This window comes from Octopus bimaculoides, chromosome 1 (assembly GCF_001194135.2).
Source record: "Octopus bimaculoides isolate UCB-OBI-ISO-001 chromosome 1, ASM119413v2, whole genome shotgun sequence".
Lineage (NCBI taxonomy): Eukaryota > Metazoa > Mollusca > Cephalopoda > Octopoda > Octopodidae > Octopus > Octopus bimaculoides.
In genome coordinates this window covers 132,289,397-132,306,724 of record NC_068981.1, presented here as the reverse complement: position 1 = coordinate 132,306,724, position 17,328 = coordinate 132,289,397, and the positions used below count along the sequence as shown (strand labels likewise).

The window sequence follows — 17,328 nt, the reverse complement described above, 5'->3', positions numbered from 1 at the left end:
ATAAATGTTGAGAGAAGAGAGAAAGAATGAGATAATGAGACTAAACAGCCAACCAGATAGACAGTTAGGCAGACACACATGACAGTTCTTAGAGCATTCTATCAGGAAATAATTTTTAGTCACTGACATACCTTTCAGAAGTATCCTTAAAACAGAACTTTTAGGGTCAGAGTTTAGATTAGATTTCAAAGCCATTGAATGATTCAAAAAGTGAAAATGAGTTAGAAGCTTCTAGAATGAGTAACAAAAACTCAGTCTAAATTTAAAAAAAAACAAAAAAAAACACCAACTATGATATTAAGTTGTTAAGCTGATAGAAATTTAAAGTCAACACTGCAAAGCAAATGTTCATGTTGTGTTTGATTCGATTATGTGTATATTTTTTAGACCAACATTGAAGGATAGGTGTGAGAGACTGGATGTGGCCAGTTTGAACATAAAACAGGAAGAATATTTTGGCTGGATATGGCTGGTTTAAATGCTAAAGGGTTAAACATGCTTAAGAACTCTGTTAGCGAAGAAACAGAAAATAGTCTTTGTCAATGATTAACAGGAACATGTAATGAGTGAATAAATTTTGTTATATAAATTTCTACTTACTTTTCTTCTGCTATACGCAAGTCGCCTTTAAGCTTTTGAAGAACATAGGAAATTGGATTGATTTCATTAAGAGAGCCTTTGAATTTCTCAAACTGAGTAGCTGAGTATACATCAGATGTGGAACAAGAAAGTAGATTCTTCTCAATGCATTTTTTCAGACATTCAATGTATATTGGTACAACATTAGTAGAGCGAGAGAGCATCTAAGAAAAAAACAAATAAACCAAAGCAAAACCATCAATTATTCTAGTAGAGCAACACAATGTAAAAGTAAAATGGTTTAATAAAAATTTAATTTTGTATATCTGTTTTTCTGTACATCACTGTGATGCATCTGGACACATCATCAGCAATGTTTTCTGGGGTGCCTTGATGTTTCCTGGGTGCATTGTATCACCCTCAACCAGGTGACACAACTTTGCTTGTCCAGTGTGTCACATGTGATACACAGGACATATGATGCAACCATACATCATAATATGATAAACATTCTCAATCTTTTTTCAACCACCAGAATAACTTGGAACTTATGAAAGGAAATCTTTAAGTTACTCAAAACGTAGGAATCAAGGTCTAGCTAACTGTCTGAAAACCTAGCATGGGCATTTAGACACAAGCTTATGAAAATGCTTTGGACAGGCAAAGTGTAAAACCCTTGGATATGGATCTTCAGCTCAGCTGGAGATTACCCACTGAAACCAGTAAAAAAAAAAAGAAAAAAATGTATGCCTTCTCATTATAGAGTAACAATTGCATAGAGGAATAACACTGGTTTCATTGGATAATGAAGAGAAGACTAAGTTTAATAACATATATTTTCTAGAGTTAATTCAAGTAAAACTGGTTTAGGAAAGCATTTCATGAAATTAAAGAAAAATATTTATGCAATGTTAATTACCTTTTGCTCATTATCAGAATTACTACCTCCATTATCTAGTTGTGACAGAGTATCCTGAAATATAAAAAAAGCAAACAGTTATATACATAACTATTCTAAGTGTGGCTGCATAGCCACAGGTGTGGTTGTGTAGTAAAAAGTTTGCTTCCCAATCACATGGCTCTAGGTTCAGTTCTACAATGTAACTGTGTAACACCTGGGTTTACTGCAGCCTTGTGAGTGGAATTGGCAGGTGGAAACTGAAAGAAGCCCATCATGTGTGTATGTGTGTTTGTGTCTTTATTTTGTGCCCCATCACTGCTTCACAACCAATGTTGAAGTGTTTATATCCCTGTAACTTAGCAGTTTGGCAAATGAGATCGATAAAATAACTACAAAGCTTTAAAAATAAGTCGTGGGATTGATTTGTTCAACTAAACCCTTCAAGGCAGTGCTCCAGCATGGCTGCAGTCAAATGATTAAAACTAATAAAAGAATAATTACAAATAGCTTACTTACCACTACCCACTGATATAATGATTCCTCAGAAGGCTTCGAAGTATCTGTTTCATCTCCAGGTTCTCGGTTAGTTTTTGACAATTTCATAATCTTCTTCTTAAAAGTTTTAATAGACATCATGATTTTGTCTTTCCTTGAACGAATCTTGTCTTTTTTACCTGATTTGTCTTCATATTTGCTCAAATCATCTTCCGAGTAATGTAGATTTAAATGTGAAGTAACTGGTGAGACTGATGGCATTGAAATATCCCATGCTGATATTGTTTCAGTCAAAGAATATTCACTGGCAGAATCAGGTATGGAGAGGCGCCCTGAATCTCTATCAGAATCTTTGCTATTATTCACTTTTGGTGAGCTACTTACTGAAAAACTACCACTGTGAACTCCAGAAGAGTCCAAATCAGACAACTGACCACCATCGTTTGATGAAGATGATATTGAATTGAAAAACATATCAGACGATTTAGTTGAAGATGATGGGCTTGTTTCAATGAAGTCAACATCAGTCTCAGATTCTTGGAAGTCTAAAATATATAAGAAAAAAACAATAACTTATAAGAAAATGTGTTAAAGACAAAAACTTAAACAAATTCAATGAAACATAATTTAAAGTCCAAATATGAAAAAATACACATATTCATTTATTTAAAATTAATGATGGATATTTTTATCTTGATTACCTACCGTTTATGTAAGAAATTATATAAAATCCTCCCAAATTATAAAACAATGTGATAAATCAGCCTCTTAAATTTTAGATCTACAATTTAAAGTTGCAGTTGAAGTCTACCATAGCATCTTTAAAAGTATATAGATGTCTTAACCTCATCTTCTTGTATAAATTCTGCCAACCCCCACTCATCTTACCAGGAATTTTGTACTCTAGCAAGCTGCATGGCAACCTTACTATTACCAGTGACATGATAAAAGCATCTAGTACATGCTGTAAAGTGTAAAGTTAGTATTAGGGAGGGCATCCAGCTGTAGCACCTATGCCAACACAGACACTGGAACACAATGTGGTCTTTGGATACATCAGTTGCTGACAAACCATCCAACCTATGCCAGTATGGAACATGGATGTTAAATGGTGATGATGAAGATGAAGTCGACAATTTAGACATAAATAAATTTTTTATTTCCTAAGTTAAATTCAAAAAAAAAAAAAATAAAACAATAATAGATAAGGTATGTGTAAAAGTAATACAATGATGTTAAGCTATTTGTTAAACTATTTAAAAATGCAATTTATCTCAAAAGCAGATTATTTGACATAGAATTATACTAAACCCTATGCCAAAATAGTTTCCTCCCTCACAAAGAGCTAACTTGAATATTGCATTAACATTTCTCAAAACTGTGATTTGTGTTGTGTATATTTAACACATTGTTACTCCCTAATGTCTCTCTCTATTGGATTTATCTTATCCTTTCAACACTGAGCCAGTCTCAAAATAAATAAATTCAACAAAAGTTCAAGGCATATTGCCAGATTTTGTGTTTGCTTTCATTTGTTTCTTCCAGCTTACCTGCAGCCACAGTATAATCCTCTCAAGAAAGATGAACATAAAAATAACAATACCTAGCAATAAACAAATAACAAACAGAATGATGGCCATTATATTTGTAGCTGTCTGGTAAGAAGTTTACTGCCCAACCACATGGGTTTAGGTTCAGTCCCATTGTGCAGCATCTTGGGCAATAGCTCCAAGCCAACCAAAGCCTTGTGAGTGGATTTGGTAGATGGAAACTGAAAGGAACCTGTCCACTACTGATGAGCCTACAACTGATAGCTGAAACTAGTCAAGTCTAGTAATCCTAGAGACGCTCATGGGGTGGCTATCTCCCTTGTCAGTATATATATATTGCGTACTTTTTACAGCATTAAGAGTTTTTAACTCATATTTCTTGCAATGTAGGTGTTTCGGCACCCTCAGTCACAATTAGTGATGATAACATTTTTCCTTTATGGTATTATTATATTATATTAGCTGCTTATATATATATATATATATATATATATATACATATATATATATATACATATTTGTCATCGTGTTTGTTCCTCACTACTGCTTGACAACTGGTGCTGGTTTGTTTACAACTCCATAATTTAGAAGTTTGTAAAAAGGGATTGATATAATAAGTAGTACCAGCCTTTAAAAAAAAAAAGTACTGAAGTTGATTTGTTCAACTAAACCCTTCAAGGTGGTACCCCAGCATGGCCACAGTTCAATGACTAAAACAAGTAAAAGATAAAAGAAATTATCAATTCAAGTTCATTTTTAATATTATTTAAATTGTGAAGGCAGCAAGCTGGCAGAACCGTGAGCACACCAGGCAAAATGCTTAGTGGCATTTCATCTGTCTTTATGTTCTGTGTTCAAATACCACTGAGGTCAACTTTATCATTTATCATTTTGGGGTTGATGAAATAAGTACCAGTTGAGTTCTGGGGTCGATGTAATCAACTTATCCCTTACATGAAATATACACACAACAATGTGCATGCATATACATTCACTCAAGCATAATGGTATTTTTTTTTTTTTTTGCTTTTTGTTTTTTCAAATATTAAAGTAAAGAAAAGCCATTTTAGTTCACAAGGCAAATCAAATTTTTCACACATTTTAAAATATTATTTTGTGGCCTGATATTTTCATATTCACTTTCCACTGCATAAAGGATTTTTTTTCTAGTAAAAATATGATGCAGTGACTAATGGGGGGTACTCAATCAAATGGTTTCAAATCAAGCTCAATCATGACATGCTTCTTTCAAAGAATATTACTCTAGTGCAGTAGTCCTCAACCAAGGTCCATATGGCCCATGATGGACCATATAAGATTTGGTGGGGTGGGGGCATGCAACAAAATAGTAAATTGGGGACCCACAATAGTATTTTAAAGGCTCCTGGAAAAATAACTATAATGTTTATGTAATTTTTCACATGTAATATGAAATTGTCACAGCAGCTAATACAGAATGTTACAGATAAATGTCTAAGACAGCAGCATTCATTATTGTGATTAGCAAACATTATTAAAACACATGGCAAAATATATGTGCAAAATGATAAGAAGAAAAAAAGAAAACCACAACTCCAGAGAAATTATGCAATTTTGCAAAATTTTCGATAAATGAAAGGTAAATATATATTTCATTTTGGTCAAGTCAGTCTCACCTGTGGGTGCATTGGATCTTCAGGCAACTTATGACATAACTGAAAATCTTGTGCACCCACAGATGAAACTAATGTCATAGTAGCAAGAGACTAAATCAACCAAAATAAAATATATTATTAATCTCTACAATGATACTGAATACTCTTTTTCGCAAGCTATAACACTAAATGTATACATATATGTGTGTGTGTGTGTATATATATATATATATATATAATTAAAACATAGGGTAAAAATCAGATATTAATTAATATCGATTTATTACCAGGAAGCTAGCACATTGAAAGAATCTGAGAGATTCAGAAAAAATATCTGAGATCTTAGGGGATTAAGGTATATTTTTATATATATAATGTTGACCAGTAAAGTGAACATTTAATATGCTAGAAATAGACTACATATATATATATATATATAAATGCTTGAAAGAGATGAGAATTAAGGAAGAATTGATAAAGAAGAAAATAATTAGTGCAGTAAGTCATTATTGCAAGAGAAAAATAGGTAAGAAATGGGTTTTAACTATAACTGTCATCAACTTACTGAGACAAAAGACAATTGGTTTCATGTCTGCTATTCCAAATCAGGAACTGATTGAAGCAATGACTTACATTACCTTTACAAGTATTGTGATAAAAAATAGTAAAAGAGAGAGGAAAAAGGGATGAAAAAAAATGTCGTGTTTATTTAACTTATTTCTGTTCAAGGTTATAAACAGTTTTGGCCAGAAAATGCAACTGAAGTTAGAGGGAATATTTCAAAAAATAAAACAAAAAAAATTATTACTTGTAAAATGTAAATAAACACAATGGAGTCTCGGCTATTTCGATTTTCGGAACCTTGTCATCATAGGCCACCACTGTTGACACAGAGATATTATTAAAGCAAGCAGCAAACATAGCTCTTTGGGAAAGGAACCTTTTGTTAGAGTGCCAGATAGAGGGTTACAAGAAGATTACTTCTGTAGTAACAGGGTTTAGTTTAGGCTGGATTTGTGATAGGGTATGTGTGTGTGTTTGTGTGTTTTAAAAGGAAGGCCTTCCCAATAACAAAGGCACAGCATAGCTGAAAGAGATTTGGCCTTCTGCTTTATTTATGATATTTCCATTCAACTTTCATCATCTCCAAGATTAAACACAGCGTTAACAGACATACACACAGATCAAGCCAATGCTTTAAATAACAAACTTTAGAAAGAAAGGCGGAGTAGCTTCAAGGTTATTTCTTGACCCCATTTTTTTTTTAACTATTAAAAATAAAATCAACTACTAGAACATCTTCATATGCAACGTAGACAAATGTCTTCAATGACTATATCAATTAATGTAGATATAGAACCTATATAATAATTTTGAAATGAAAATTGCAAGTTTACAAGATTGTTGTGATGTTTTAATTAAACAAATGTATATAGCATAAACATTTATTCAGTGTGTGTGTGTGTGTGTTTGTGTGTGTGTGTGTGTGTGCATGCATACTGTAACTTAAAAAAGAGGATGATAGAACAGGGATCTTTCTGAATTGATGGGCACCACTTTTCATTTATGTTTTATGTAGTGTTTTTGGTACAGAAACACTTTCAAACTTCATATACTTGTATATTTTGTGTTATAGAACAGATAAAAATTTTTGTATTCAAAGTTATTTCATGTAAAAATTGTCGTATTTCGGTAATTTCAACCAATCACTGACATCTATTGAGGTGAAAACGGTGCCCGTCAATTCAGAAAGATCCTAGAACAGAATAAGTACCAGACTTAAAATAAGTACTGGAGTTGATTTGTTCAACTAAACCCAACAATTAAAGCTATTCTGAAGGCTCTAGTTCAGTACTACTCCTGATTAAGGGGTTTATGGTACAATAACATTTTTTTTAATGATAAGTGTTTGTGTTTTCTTGCTGTCGAAAGAGACAACATTAGCATGCATATGTTTTTATGCTACTTTGGCCCACTGGGTTGTGATACATATTCAGACCACCCTATATCAGTTTTAGAACTCATGGTCAGCAAAATGTGAACTAGGAGGTATAACACTGGAAATAGAAATGAGGAAAGCAAACAAGTTGATGGCAAATAATATTTAACCCTTTCAGAAATCATGGACATTAAATGATGATGGTGGTGGTGGTGGTGGTGGTGATAATCTATTTAATCATATTGGAACTACCTTCTTATTCAGTGTATTGTTTTACTTGTAATAACAGGATCCTCATCAAATTATGTAGTTAATTCTTTTGTCAATACTACATTTTCATATCAATTTCCACAATAATAAATCAAGAGCAATATTCATTAATGAAACTGTGATGAGGTATTATGCATTGTTATGCTGACATTTATTCTGCATAAGACATTATACCAAACATTTATCATCACTAAGTAATTGTAATCTTCTCTTGTGATACAAGAGTCTCTGCTCCATGCTGCATTGCAGAATCAGAATCAGGCATTTCTCAGATTTCTTTAATTTCATATTTAATGGTTTTGACATATTCTAATCTACACTCCTATCCAGTCTTAACTTAAATGTTTTTCAGTGAGACATTTAACATACTACAAGACAGAGCCAAGTAGACAGCTATATTCTTCATAGATATATAAATTCTTTAAATTATATTATCTAACAATCATTATTTTTACATTAAAAGTTGAAATTTAAAAAACAATTTTAAAAAAGAGTGAACAAACACCAAATATTTTAATAATTACTATACTTTCCCTCTATTTCATATTCATGAAAGTTTTTAATAAAATACCTTTGGTACTTAACTATTCTATATCCTATTTCTTTCAACTTTCAATTGGCTCTTTAATAATAAATCTAAATCTTCTAAGTTGCATTGAATATAATCTCATATACGTTCAAAATTTCAAAATAATTTCCACGAAATTACAGCATTTATTGATAATACATTTGTTGATATCACTTTAATCACTTTTCAAACTATATTTAACTGACACAATTACGTTTCAAATTTCAACATTTATAGTAATACACTTAGTATATATATATGATCATATATAATGACTGCAAAATAATTTAAAGAACAGCAATATAAACATTTAAATTTTACAATCATTCTCTTGCATTTTGGCATGCTATGCTACCTATTCCAAGTGCTGCTGGCTCTGAGAGTCCACATTCACAGAAAGACAAATAGAGCTATAGAATGCTGCCAACTTATCCACAAGTTAAAATTTATCATATCCTATTTGGTTGCAGGTCATAACTTTTTGAGTTTACCAACCATAGCTTATCAGTTTAATTTCTTCGATTTCATGATTCGCTACCAAAGGTATTGCTTTTGACTTTTCTTGGATCTCACAACTAACTGTAATTAAAATAGTTGAGCATGCTGCTATGAAATATTACTAGATAACAATTTCTTATTCATAATATAAAAGTCTATTTTCTGCGGTCCCTATCAGATTGTTTCAATGTTGCCCGTTAGAAGTTGAGTATGCATAAATTTAGTTTAACATTCATTTAAATATTTATGTAATAATATGGAGAAGAGATTTATATTTGTACAGAAAGTGTATAATCAGTTTCAGATATCAAATATTTGAATTTAATCAAGTGTTCAACAGTGTGGTGCATCAATGTAACATAGGCAGAAGTGATATTGTAAATCGAGTTGTATTTGTTTAGCAAGTGAATTGATCTGAGATTGTGTGAGGAACTAAAACAACTGTACTGGAATAATTCTATCTAGTATCAAGAACTTTGAGAAGAATTTCTGAAGATTTTCGGTTCCTGATAAAATGAATGTATATCTAATCAATAGTTCTGCTTAATACAGTATTAAACTTTAATCCATTAACTGCAAGATTAAATTTCGTGGTTTTTCCTGTAATGATGTTAAATATCTACCAAAAAATAAAATTGGTATTTTTTGCAAGTCACTTTGCCTCAATAAACTTGACATATCTCAATGGAAAATAGTTTCAAAGATGACATTCCGCAACAAAAGATAGACTGGTTTCTAAAATTGCATTCTGCAGTTAATGATAATGAAATTTTATGTTCATATCTCTGAACTGCTTTCTGCAGTTAAGGAAAATGAAATTCTGAGTGAATATATCTGATTTCCACAGTCAAAGGTTAAAAAACAGTAAAAGAAAATGAAAATTACAATTCAATAATGAAAGATAAATGTCCATCAATATGTTATAACTAATAAAACAAATTAGTAAAAATGACACAAGATTTGTATTTTACCATGTCGGGATAAGAAATCAGATACTGCTTCCATGATTTATGGTGAACGTTGGAAAAAATATCCTTCAAGTATGGAATAAGAATGTGGTGGTGTTAAACATCAGACTGCAAAGTTCTGAATGTGAACAGAATCTAATTTGAAAGTCATATATAAGTAGAGGAAATAATTATGGTAATTGAAAGTGAGAACAAAAGAAGCTAGAGTAAATAATTTTCTAATGAACAAACAAAGAGATGAATAATTAAAAAACCCTAAAAATATAGTATCGTTCTCAAAAAACATGAACAATCTTATTGTCTTATAGTAATGAGTGAGAAATTCTCATACTGTTTTAGTAATTGGAGCAGTGAACTTGAAACTTAATTTTCCCAAGCAGATACGTAACAAAGAATATATAAATTGTTGATACTAATTAAGAGATTAAAACAATAGCAGGGTTACATAGTGCAATTTATATATCATAAACTTTTAAGTGTTGCATATATGAAGCAAGTGTGATATGTGACTCGTGTCTAAAATGTAGCTGAAAGTCACATGTCAAGAGAGTCACGTTCTCAGTTTAGTGAATTTTGTTTTCTTTGGTCTACTTTCATTATTCTTTCACAGAATAATTTTTTACTGGAATTATAACATAGTCTTGAACTTGATTATTTAATTAGAATCTATGTTTGTTTTTTTTTTGTTTTTTTGGTTCATCAAACAAAATAAGCTATTAAAACCAAGGTGATCATTTTTAATACAGTTAATTAATAAAATGTGTACTTAAGACTAATTAATCATTAAAAAAGACAAAATTTTATTATTTAACATAATATGAATGCAAAACAACTAGGACATAATAAAAACAACCAAATTCTTGCACCAAAGTTTAAAATGGAAAGTTTCTCAGCTCGTTAAAATATTTAAGGGGAACTTGTTACTTTCTTCAATTCCTATATTAATGCATCTACTTTTTTTGCTGTGAAAAATTTATTGATGCTCTAAAAACTAAAGGATTACTAGGTATTTATCGAAAATTAATCAATAATACTGATACAAAGGTGAATTAATATAGGGATCAATGTAGCATTGTAAAATCCTGTCATATATCTTTCTTTTATCATTTAAATTTTACTTGTTTCAGTCACTGGACTGTAGCCATGCTAGAGCACCATCTTGAAGGGTTTTAGCCAAATGAATCAACCCCAGTACTTATTTTTGAATCCTGGTACTTAATCTATTCATTTCTTTTACCAAATCACTAAGTTGCAAGGATATAAACAAACCAACACCAGTTGTCACACACACACACACACATATATATATATATATGATGGGTTTCTTTCAGTTTCTGCCAACCAAATCCACTCACAAAGCTTTGGTTCGCCTAGGGCTATAATAGAAGACACTTGCCCAAGGTACCACACAGAGGAACTGAACCTGGAACCATATGGTCAAGAAGCAAACTTCTTGCCACACAGAAGTCTTGTAAAATTTATCTATTTCCATCCTATCTAATTTGTACTTATCTGAATTGAAATCCTAATTTTAATTTCTTACCATTTTAAATCTTATGCCAACACTCTAAAATCTATCATCAGCCCATTAATTTATTTTCTATTTATCAATTAATCTGTTAATGCTACCCAATTTTATGCCAGATGATGATATATTACTCCATCCCTCTTCACTATATATCAAACTATTACATCAGTACTTCTGGTTGAAAAGCCATTTAAGACAACTTAGGAGCAGACAATCCTCTAAAGTTTAAAACTCAAATATTATATTGAAAGATCCACACCATACACCCAGTTCTTGTAAAAAAAAAAAAACTCTCAGTCAAAGGTTATCCTCCATTACTCATTCTAAGACTTAAATTTCCAGAAATGTCTATTTTAGTTTTCTCTTCAAAACTAAGAAATATGTTGTCTCTATGTGATTATAAATGAATGTTCCTATATTAGAAATAACACAGCTTTTTTAATCATTAGAATCCTAGACTGCCTTCAAAAGAAGGCTATTCATTTCATTAATATGTCTTATTTAAGTATTTTTCAATCTCTCCACATCAACCTCATTCATATTAATTAGATCTCCTTTACTTCTTTTACTACCTATTAACATAATCAATTCTGTTCTTTAAAATTTGATGAATGCAAACTGTAATACCTCAAACTGAAAACATATCCATATGTCAAGTTGTCACCATACTTCCCCCCTCTCTCTCTCTCTTTCTCTCTCTCTCTCACTCACTAACTAAAAAACCCAAACCAAAGTGTTTAATATTCACAAACTCTCTCTAAAAAAATTCAAAAAGTGTTTAACCCTTTTGCATCTAGATTACACTATCACATGCAATACTTCTATATTCACTTTGATTTTAATTCATCGTGCATTATCGTGTAGCTTTGAGATTTCAATGATGCGATTGTTTACTTTTAGTATGACATTGTAGGGTAAGTGTAAGAGGCTGAATCTGATCAGTTTGAAAATAAAACAGGAATAATATTTTGGTCAAATATGGCCAGTTTAAATGCTAAAGTGTTAATATCCACAAACTATTTCTGTGGATCTCTTTCGTCTTCCATATGTTCTTGTATTATATTAATTTCTCTCTCTCTCTCTTGCTAAAAAAACCCATACCAAGACCAAATTACACTCTAGCCCTAGAGAGCTACACAGTCTTTGTGATATACCCTTCTCTTCTTTCTAATTTTTCATTAAAAAGAAACAAAAATGGTAATGAAAGGATGTAAGAAGAAGAAACAAACCCTGAGAAATAATTAATATAGGATTTATGTTTTAAATTTATGGGTTGAACAGCAATTTAATAACAGTATTAGACAGTAACATAATATAATTATATTTTAATGTATTCATTAATTTCCTTAAGTTTGTTTTTTTTTTACTTGTGATTTGGTGGAACATAAACTGTCTAGAATATGTAATTTGTTTTAGAACATTCCAGTAAATGATAGCATATAAAAACATTACAGTGTGCTTGGAAAACGCATGAGCTAATACTTTTCAGATCATCATAATCATATTTCACTAAATGAGACTTTTGAAGTCTTAATTATAGGTATTAAGCAGATTTTGCCTATGGCTTTTTTGGATCCTACATTTTCAAAAACAAGATTTGGGGTATAAGCCCTTTTGTGCACAAGCCATAGTTTGAGTAGTATCTTAATAACCAAGTCAAAAAGGGTTTCCAAATATCAATCATGCTACACTCAATACTGCTTAACAAGTAATCTGACAATAATTCCTCCCATTAGTTAACTATATTTTAATACATTAGAACACACACAAATAATTTACCAAATATATTTTAATTTCTTTTACTATTTTATATTTATTTTATGCAAACCTGCTATGGAACATATTCTTTGCCTACAAAGATCCCTAAATATGTAAATTTTCACCCCTGAACTTATTTGTGCTGAGAGCTGGTTTTAACAGCCTTTCCTTGTGAAAAAAAAAAAAGCAGAGCCAAAATGCCTCGCAACCCAAAAGAAGTGCTCACGAGAAATAGTGAAGCAGACAACAATGGAATCACATGTGATTTATACACGTTTCATTGTCAGGTTCAGCTCTTGCATAATCGTTATTGATATGGAAATAACCTGTGGCATGAGAAGTTAAAAACAATGAAAAAAATACTGGTTTGACAGCAATATTACTCAGTTCCAACCATGAGATAAATACATATGCTTTTAAATCATAAGACATCATCCCCTTCAGTGAAAACAGGGATTCATTTTCTACTTTGGTCATTTGACACTTCTTTTGTTTTACATCTACCAAATGTACCCTGATAGGAAGTATTCATTGAGGTAATATGAAAAAAGTGTCAGAAATTACTAAGCACTAAAACAAATTTTCATTAAGGGTACATTTTATAACTTTAAGAATATATATATTTTTCTATCACGTCAAAGGTGGGTGGATTAGCAAAAGTACTTTTTGTTGTAGCACTTGATGAGCTGTGTTCAAATCATGCTAAGATCAACTCTGTTTTTCATACTCATCCTTCCAGAAGTCAATTTAATCAACTGCCTCCTTGTACCAACATGCAATAGAGAAGCAATGATATAGGAGAGCCCAGATTACCTGATTTAAGTGTGGGATTCTGACAACAGGTGAACTGACAGCTACCCCAACAAATAGTTCATCCCATCAAAAGTTGGCAAGCCAGCAGAAGCATTAGCATGCCAAGCAAAATGCTTTGTGGTATTTCAACCTTCTTTCAAAGGTCAACTTTGCCTTTCATCCTTTCAGGGTTGATAAAATAAGTACCAACTGAGCAGTGAGATCGATATAATCAATTTACCCACTCTCTGGAAATTGGAGGCTTTGTGCCAAAATCTGAAACTAATATTAACTATCTGTAGTAATGTATATCAGAGAAGTTGAAAGGATTGAAAGGGGAGGGGCAGACAAATTGCCATATTAATAAATTTAAGATAGTTTTAATACATTTGTTACCAATCCACATCAGACTGCACCTGGTTCTATAATAAAAACTTTGTTTGAAAGTGAACTAAATTAAAACCTTTCATTAAAATTTCCTGTTCATTTATGAAGGATCTGTTCCAAAAAAAATTAATTAAAAAATCTGTGCATGAGATGGAACAGATCCATGAACTAAACACCAGCTTAATAATGATAAAAGCTATTTTACTAAATTCTTCATTATTTCAAAATTAATTGAAGCAAAGGCAGTGTATGTATTTCAGTAGAAATATGATAACAAGAGTCCTAATACCATAGCATTGAAAGAAGAATTACATAGATGCAAATTCTATTTTGTCTTCTCATAAATGAAGAGGTGGGAAGCAAAAGAAATTCACTAATATTCAGAAGTGGCTAGTATTTGTCAATTTGAGAACCCACTGCCCTATATTACTGCCAACACAGTACACACATCCTATCACACACTCACACATTCGCACACACATGACTATCAATCATTCACACATACATACACACAGTCTCTCACCCCATCTGCCTCTGAATGCGCCCCCAACCCCCAACACACATAGGACAACGCAAAAGTTAAGGAGCAAAATAGTATGGCAGCCAAGCCAGTATTTAATTAATTCATTCTTCTTATCTTCTCACTGTCACAGGTTATTTCCATAATAATAAAGATTACGTAGGCAGTAGAGCAGACCTTGGCAATGAAACGTTTATATGCCACACGTGATATGTTACTGGAGGCTTCGGCTTTCAATGAGAAACAAAAATAACAAATTATAAACATTCTCAGGGAATTGGTTTCTTTGTCACGTTACACAGAGAAAATAATGTTAACTAGGCTAAAACTGTCACGTTTTTAATATTCATATTACTTTTATAATCAATGAGTTAGAGGTTATATACCAAGTTGCAAATGAGGGAATTTCTAGGTAGGTACCTGAAATGGAAGACACAGCAGCTATATCTTCCTCAAATCACACCCTGCTGTCAATTTTTGTGTTTCGTCATGAATAAAATATAATTTGAGTTTTTTTTTTCTTATTGATATTTTTCATCATTTTATAATATCCCACCTTCTAAGATACATGTAACTCACATTTCAAAAAATATCTTTAACAAATCCATGTTTTTCAAACTTCTTAACCCTCCACCTCAGAATAACTGTTGTGATTAATAATGAATTATTTTTTATCGGTATTTTTCATCATTTTTTCCAAAACTCTATATTTTTTAAATGTTAACCCACCTTACTTACCCCTTCATCATGCCTTTCAGGTATTTTCAGTATTAATGTTTGTCACACACTCAAAATTATCATTCTTTAAGAAAAAAAAAAAAAAAAATCAAAAATAATCTTTTTTACATTTCAAACAACTGAAATTAACCTTTTATAAATATTTCTTTCAAAATTCCAATTTTTTTTTTTCACATATCCACTTCTGTAAGTCTTTGATATTTTTAGCAGCTCCAGCAACTGAGCAGCTTACTACATTTAATTTTTGTGTCATATAGGGCAAGATATTTTTTAAAAAGTGAATTTAAAAGAAATTACTTTTAGTCTGAATTAAACATTTCAGAGTGGGTGATATTATAAAATGATTAAAGATAGCATGAAAAAAAAAAGTCATCTCAATTGTAACAGATATTCTGAAGGCACAATCAAGTGAGGGAGGGGAGCACTAAGTTTGAAAAACGGATTTTTTTATTAGAAAAATGTTTTTAATGCAAATTGCCTGTGTGTTAGAATGTAGGATATTATAAAACCAAAAATATTGAAAAAAAAAAAACAAGAAATTCCATTTTATCTGTGATAACTATTCCAAAAATCCGTCTTCAACACATTATGTTCATATTAACAAAATGAATCTGCAAGGAAATTCAATTTGTCAAATTGAAAAGTGAATTCAGAACTTACTGAACTGTAAAGTTAATTTTTGCAAAGGCTAAAAATAATAGTTACTTTATCAGATTAACTGAAGACCATCACTAGTATTGCAATGAAATCAGAATTTAATCAAGTGTTTATTTAAGGGTCCTCAAGTTCTCATGTCATAAATTATCTCCATAATAATAATAAAGATTACGTAGGAGAGTCAACCTTGGCCATGAAACGTTTATACATCACACGTGAGAAGTTCGGTAAGCTTTCAAGAAGAAATCATGAACTTTGAAATTGGAATATATGAGAACAATGAGATTTTATGAATTTTTTATTTGTTTCTTTTTTTTTTCCGCTTTCATCAGAAGGAAGTGATATCCTTGTCACGTTGCACAATTTTACCTTCAGACAATAATATTAATGAAACTAAAATAACTATCACATTTTCCCATGCTGATTACTTTTGCAATCAACAAATGTAACAAAGTCACCAATAAAGTGAGCTTCTTTATACACATTTAAAGACTTTCTTTAATAGCTTACTTAAGAATTAATTATGGCACTAGGTTTATTGTAGAGATGAGTAAACAATGCAAGAAAATAAGGAATGAAAAATTCACACCTCCTCAGTTATATATCACACAAGTAGGATATAGGGGTTCAACTCTAAAAATTTCTTGAAGGAGCCCAAAATGTTCATAGCATTGTTGCAGATGATTGTGATACTGAAGTGTTGAAATAGCCAAGCATCTTAGCAAGTGTCACTTGATATTCCAGTGAAATAGAAAACCAAAGATGACAAAAATTTCCTTGTCATCAGTCTAGCTCCCTCCAAAGTCTTGAATGCCATCAATGATAAATAATTGTATTTCAATATCCCAGTCTATACAACAATGGATGCAGCAATGCTCACCTCCACCACAATATGGAGGATGTGTAACACATAAAAGGAGACTGACAGTGACATCCCATATAAGGCATCGACCTTTAGCTCCAGACTAAAGGGTAATCCCCATCAGGCCTCTTGCCATCATCTTTGGACAACCCTACTAGCTTCAAAAATTGCACCCCCTCTTCTATTGGCTAGCTCCACACAGTCCAAGCATGCATCCAAGATATCATTCCAATCTCCTACTAGCACTAAGGAGCGGGGCATTTCAAGAAAACACTCTAGATACCTAAAGAAACCTTAATTCTAATTTCAAATCAGATCAATCATAGAGCATATCATCAGATGGATGTTGAAATTTCAACATATATATATGCATGTTGATATATATATATATAATTTCATATACATGTACATATAAACACATACCTATATAAATACCCCCTCTCTCTCTCTCTCTCTCTCTCTCTCTCTCTTTATATATATATATATATATATACATATATATACATATCATCATCATCATCGTTTAACGTCCGCCTTCCATGCTAGCATGGGTTGGACGATTAGACTGAGGACTGGCGAACCAGATGGCTGCACCAGGCTCCAATCTGATCTGGCAGAGTTTCTACAGCTGGAATATATCTATCTATCTATCTATCTATCTATCTATCTATCTATCTATCTATA

The 17,328-nt window shown here is 31.6% G+C and overlaps 1 protein-coding gene and 1 long non-coding RNA gene across 4 annotated transcripts in view; one reads left to right on the top strand and one right to left on the bottom strand.

Annotated features, from left to right (window-relative positions):
* LOC128248748 (uncharacterized) overlaps positions 1-17,328 on the top strand; it is a 65,157-nt gene that overhangs the window by 2,590 nt on the left and 45,239 nt on the right. The gene's annotated exons all lie outside the window — the stretch shown is intronic.
* Positions 1-17,328, bottom strand: part of LOC106881506 (formin-like protein 3) — a 78,721-nt gene that overhangs the window by 39,077 nt on the left and 22,316 nt on the right. For 2 of the 3 annotated variants that reach the window (XM_052970744.1, XM_014931916.2), the window contains exons 2-4: positions 1,997-2,520; positions 1,499-1,552; positions 601-803 (exon numbers count right to left, since the gene is read on the bottom strand). In XM_052970744.1, coding sequence (XP_052826704.1) covers positions 601-803; positions 1,499-1,552; positions 1,997-2,520 — 781 coding nt within the window. Of the gene's footprint in view, positions 1-600; positions 804-1,498; positions 1,553-1,996; positions 2,521-9,405; positions 9,538-17,328 lie in introns of those variants that run through there. The other variant, XM_014931918.2, reaches the window with a different exon arrangement.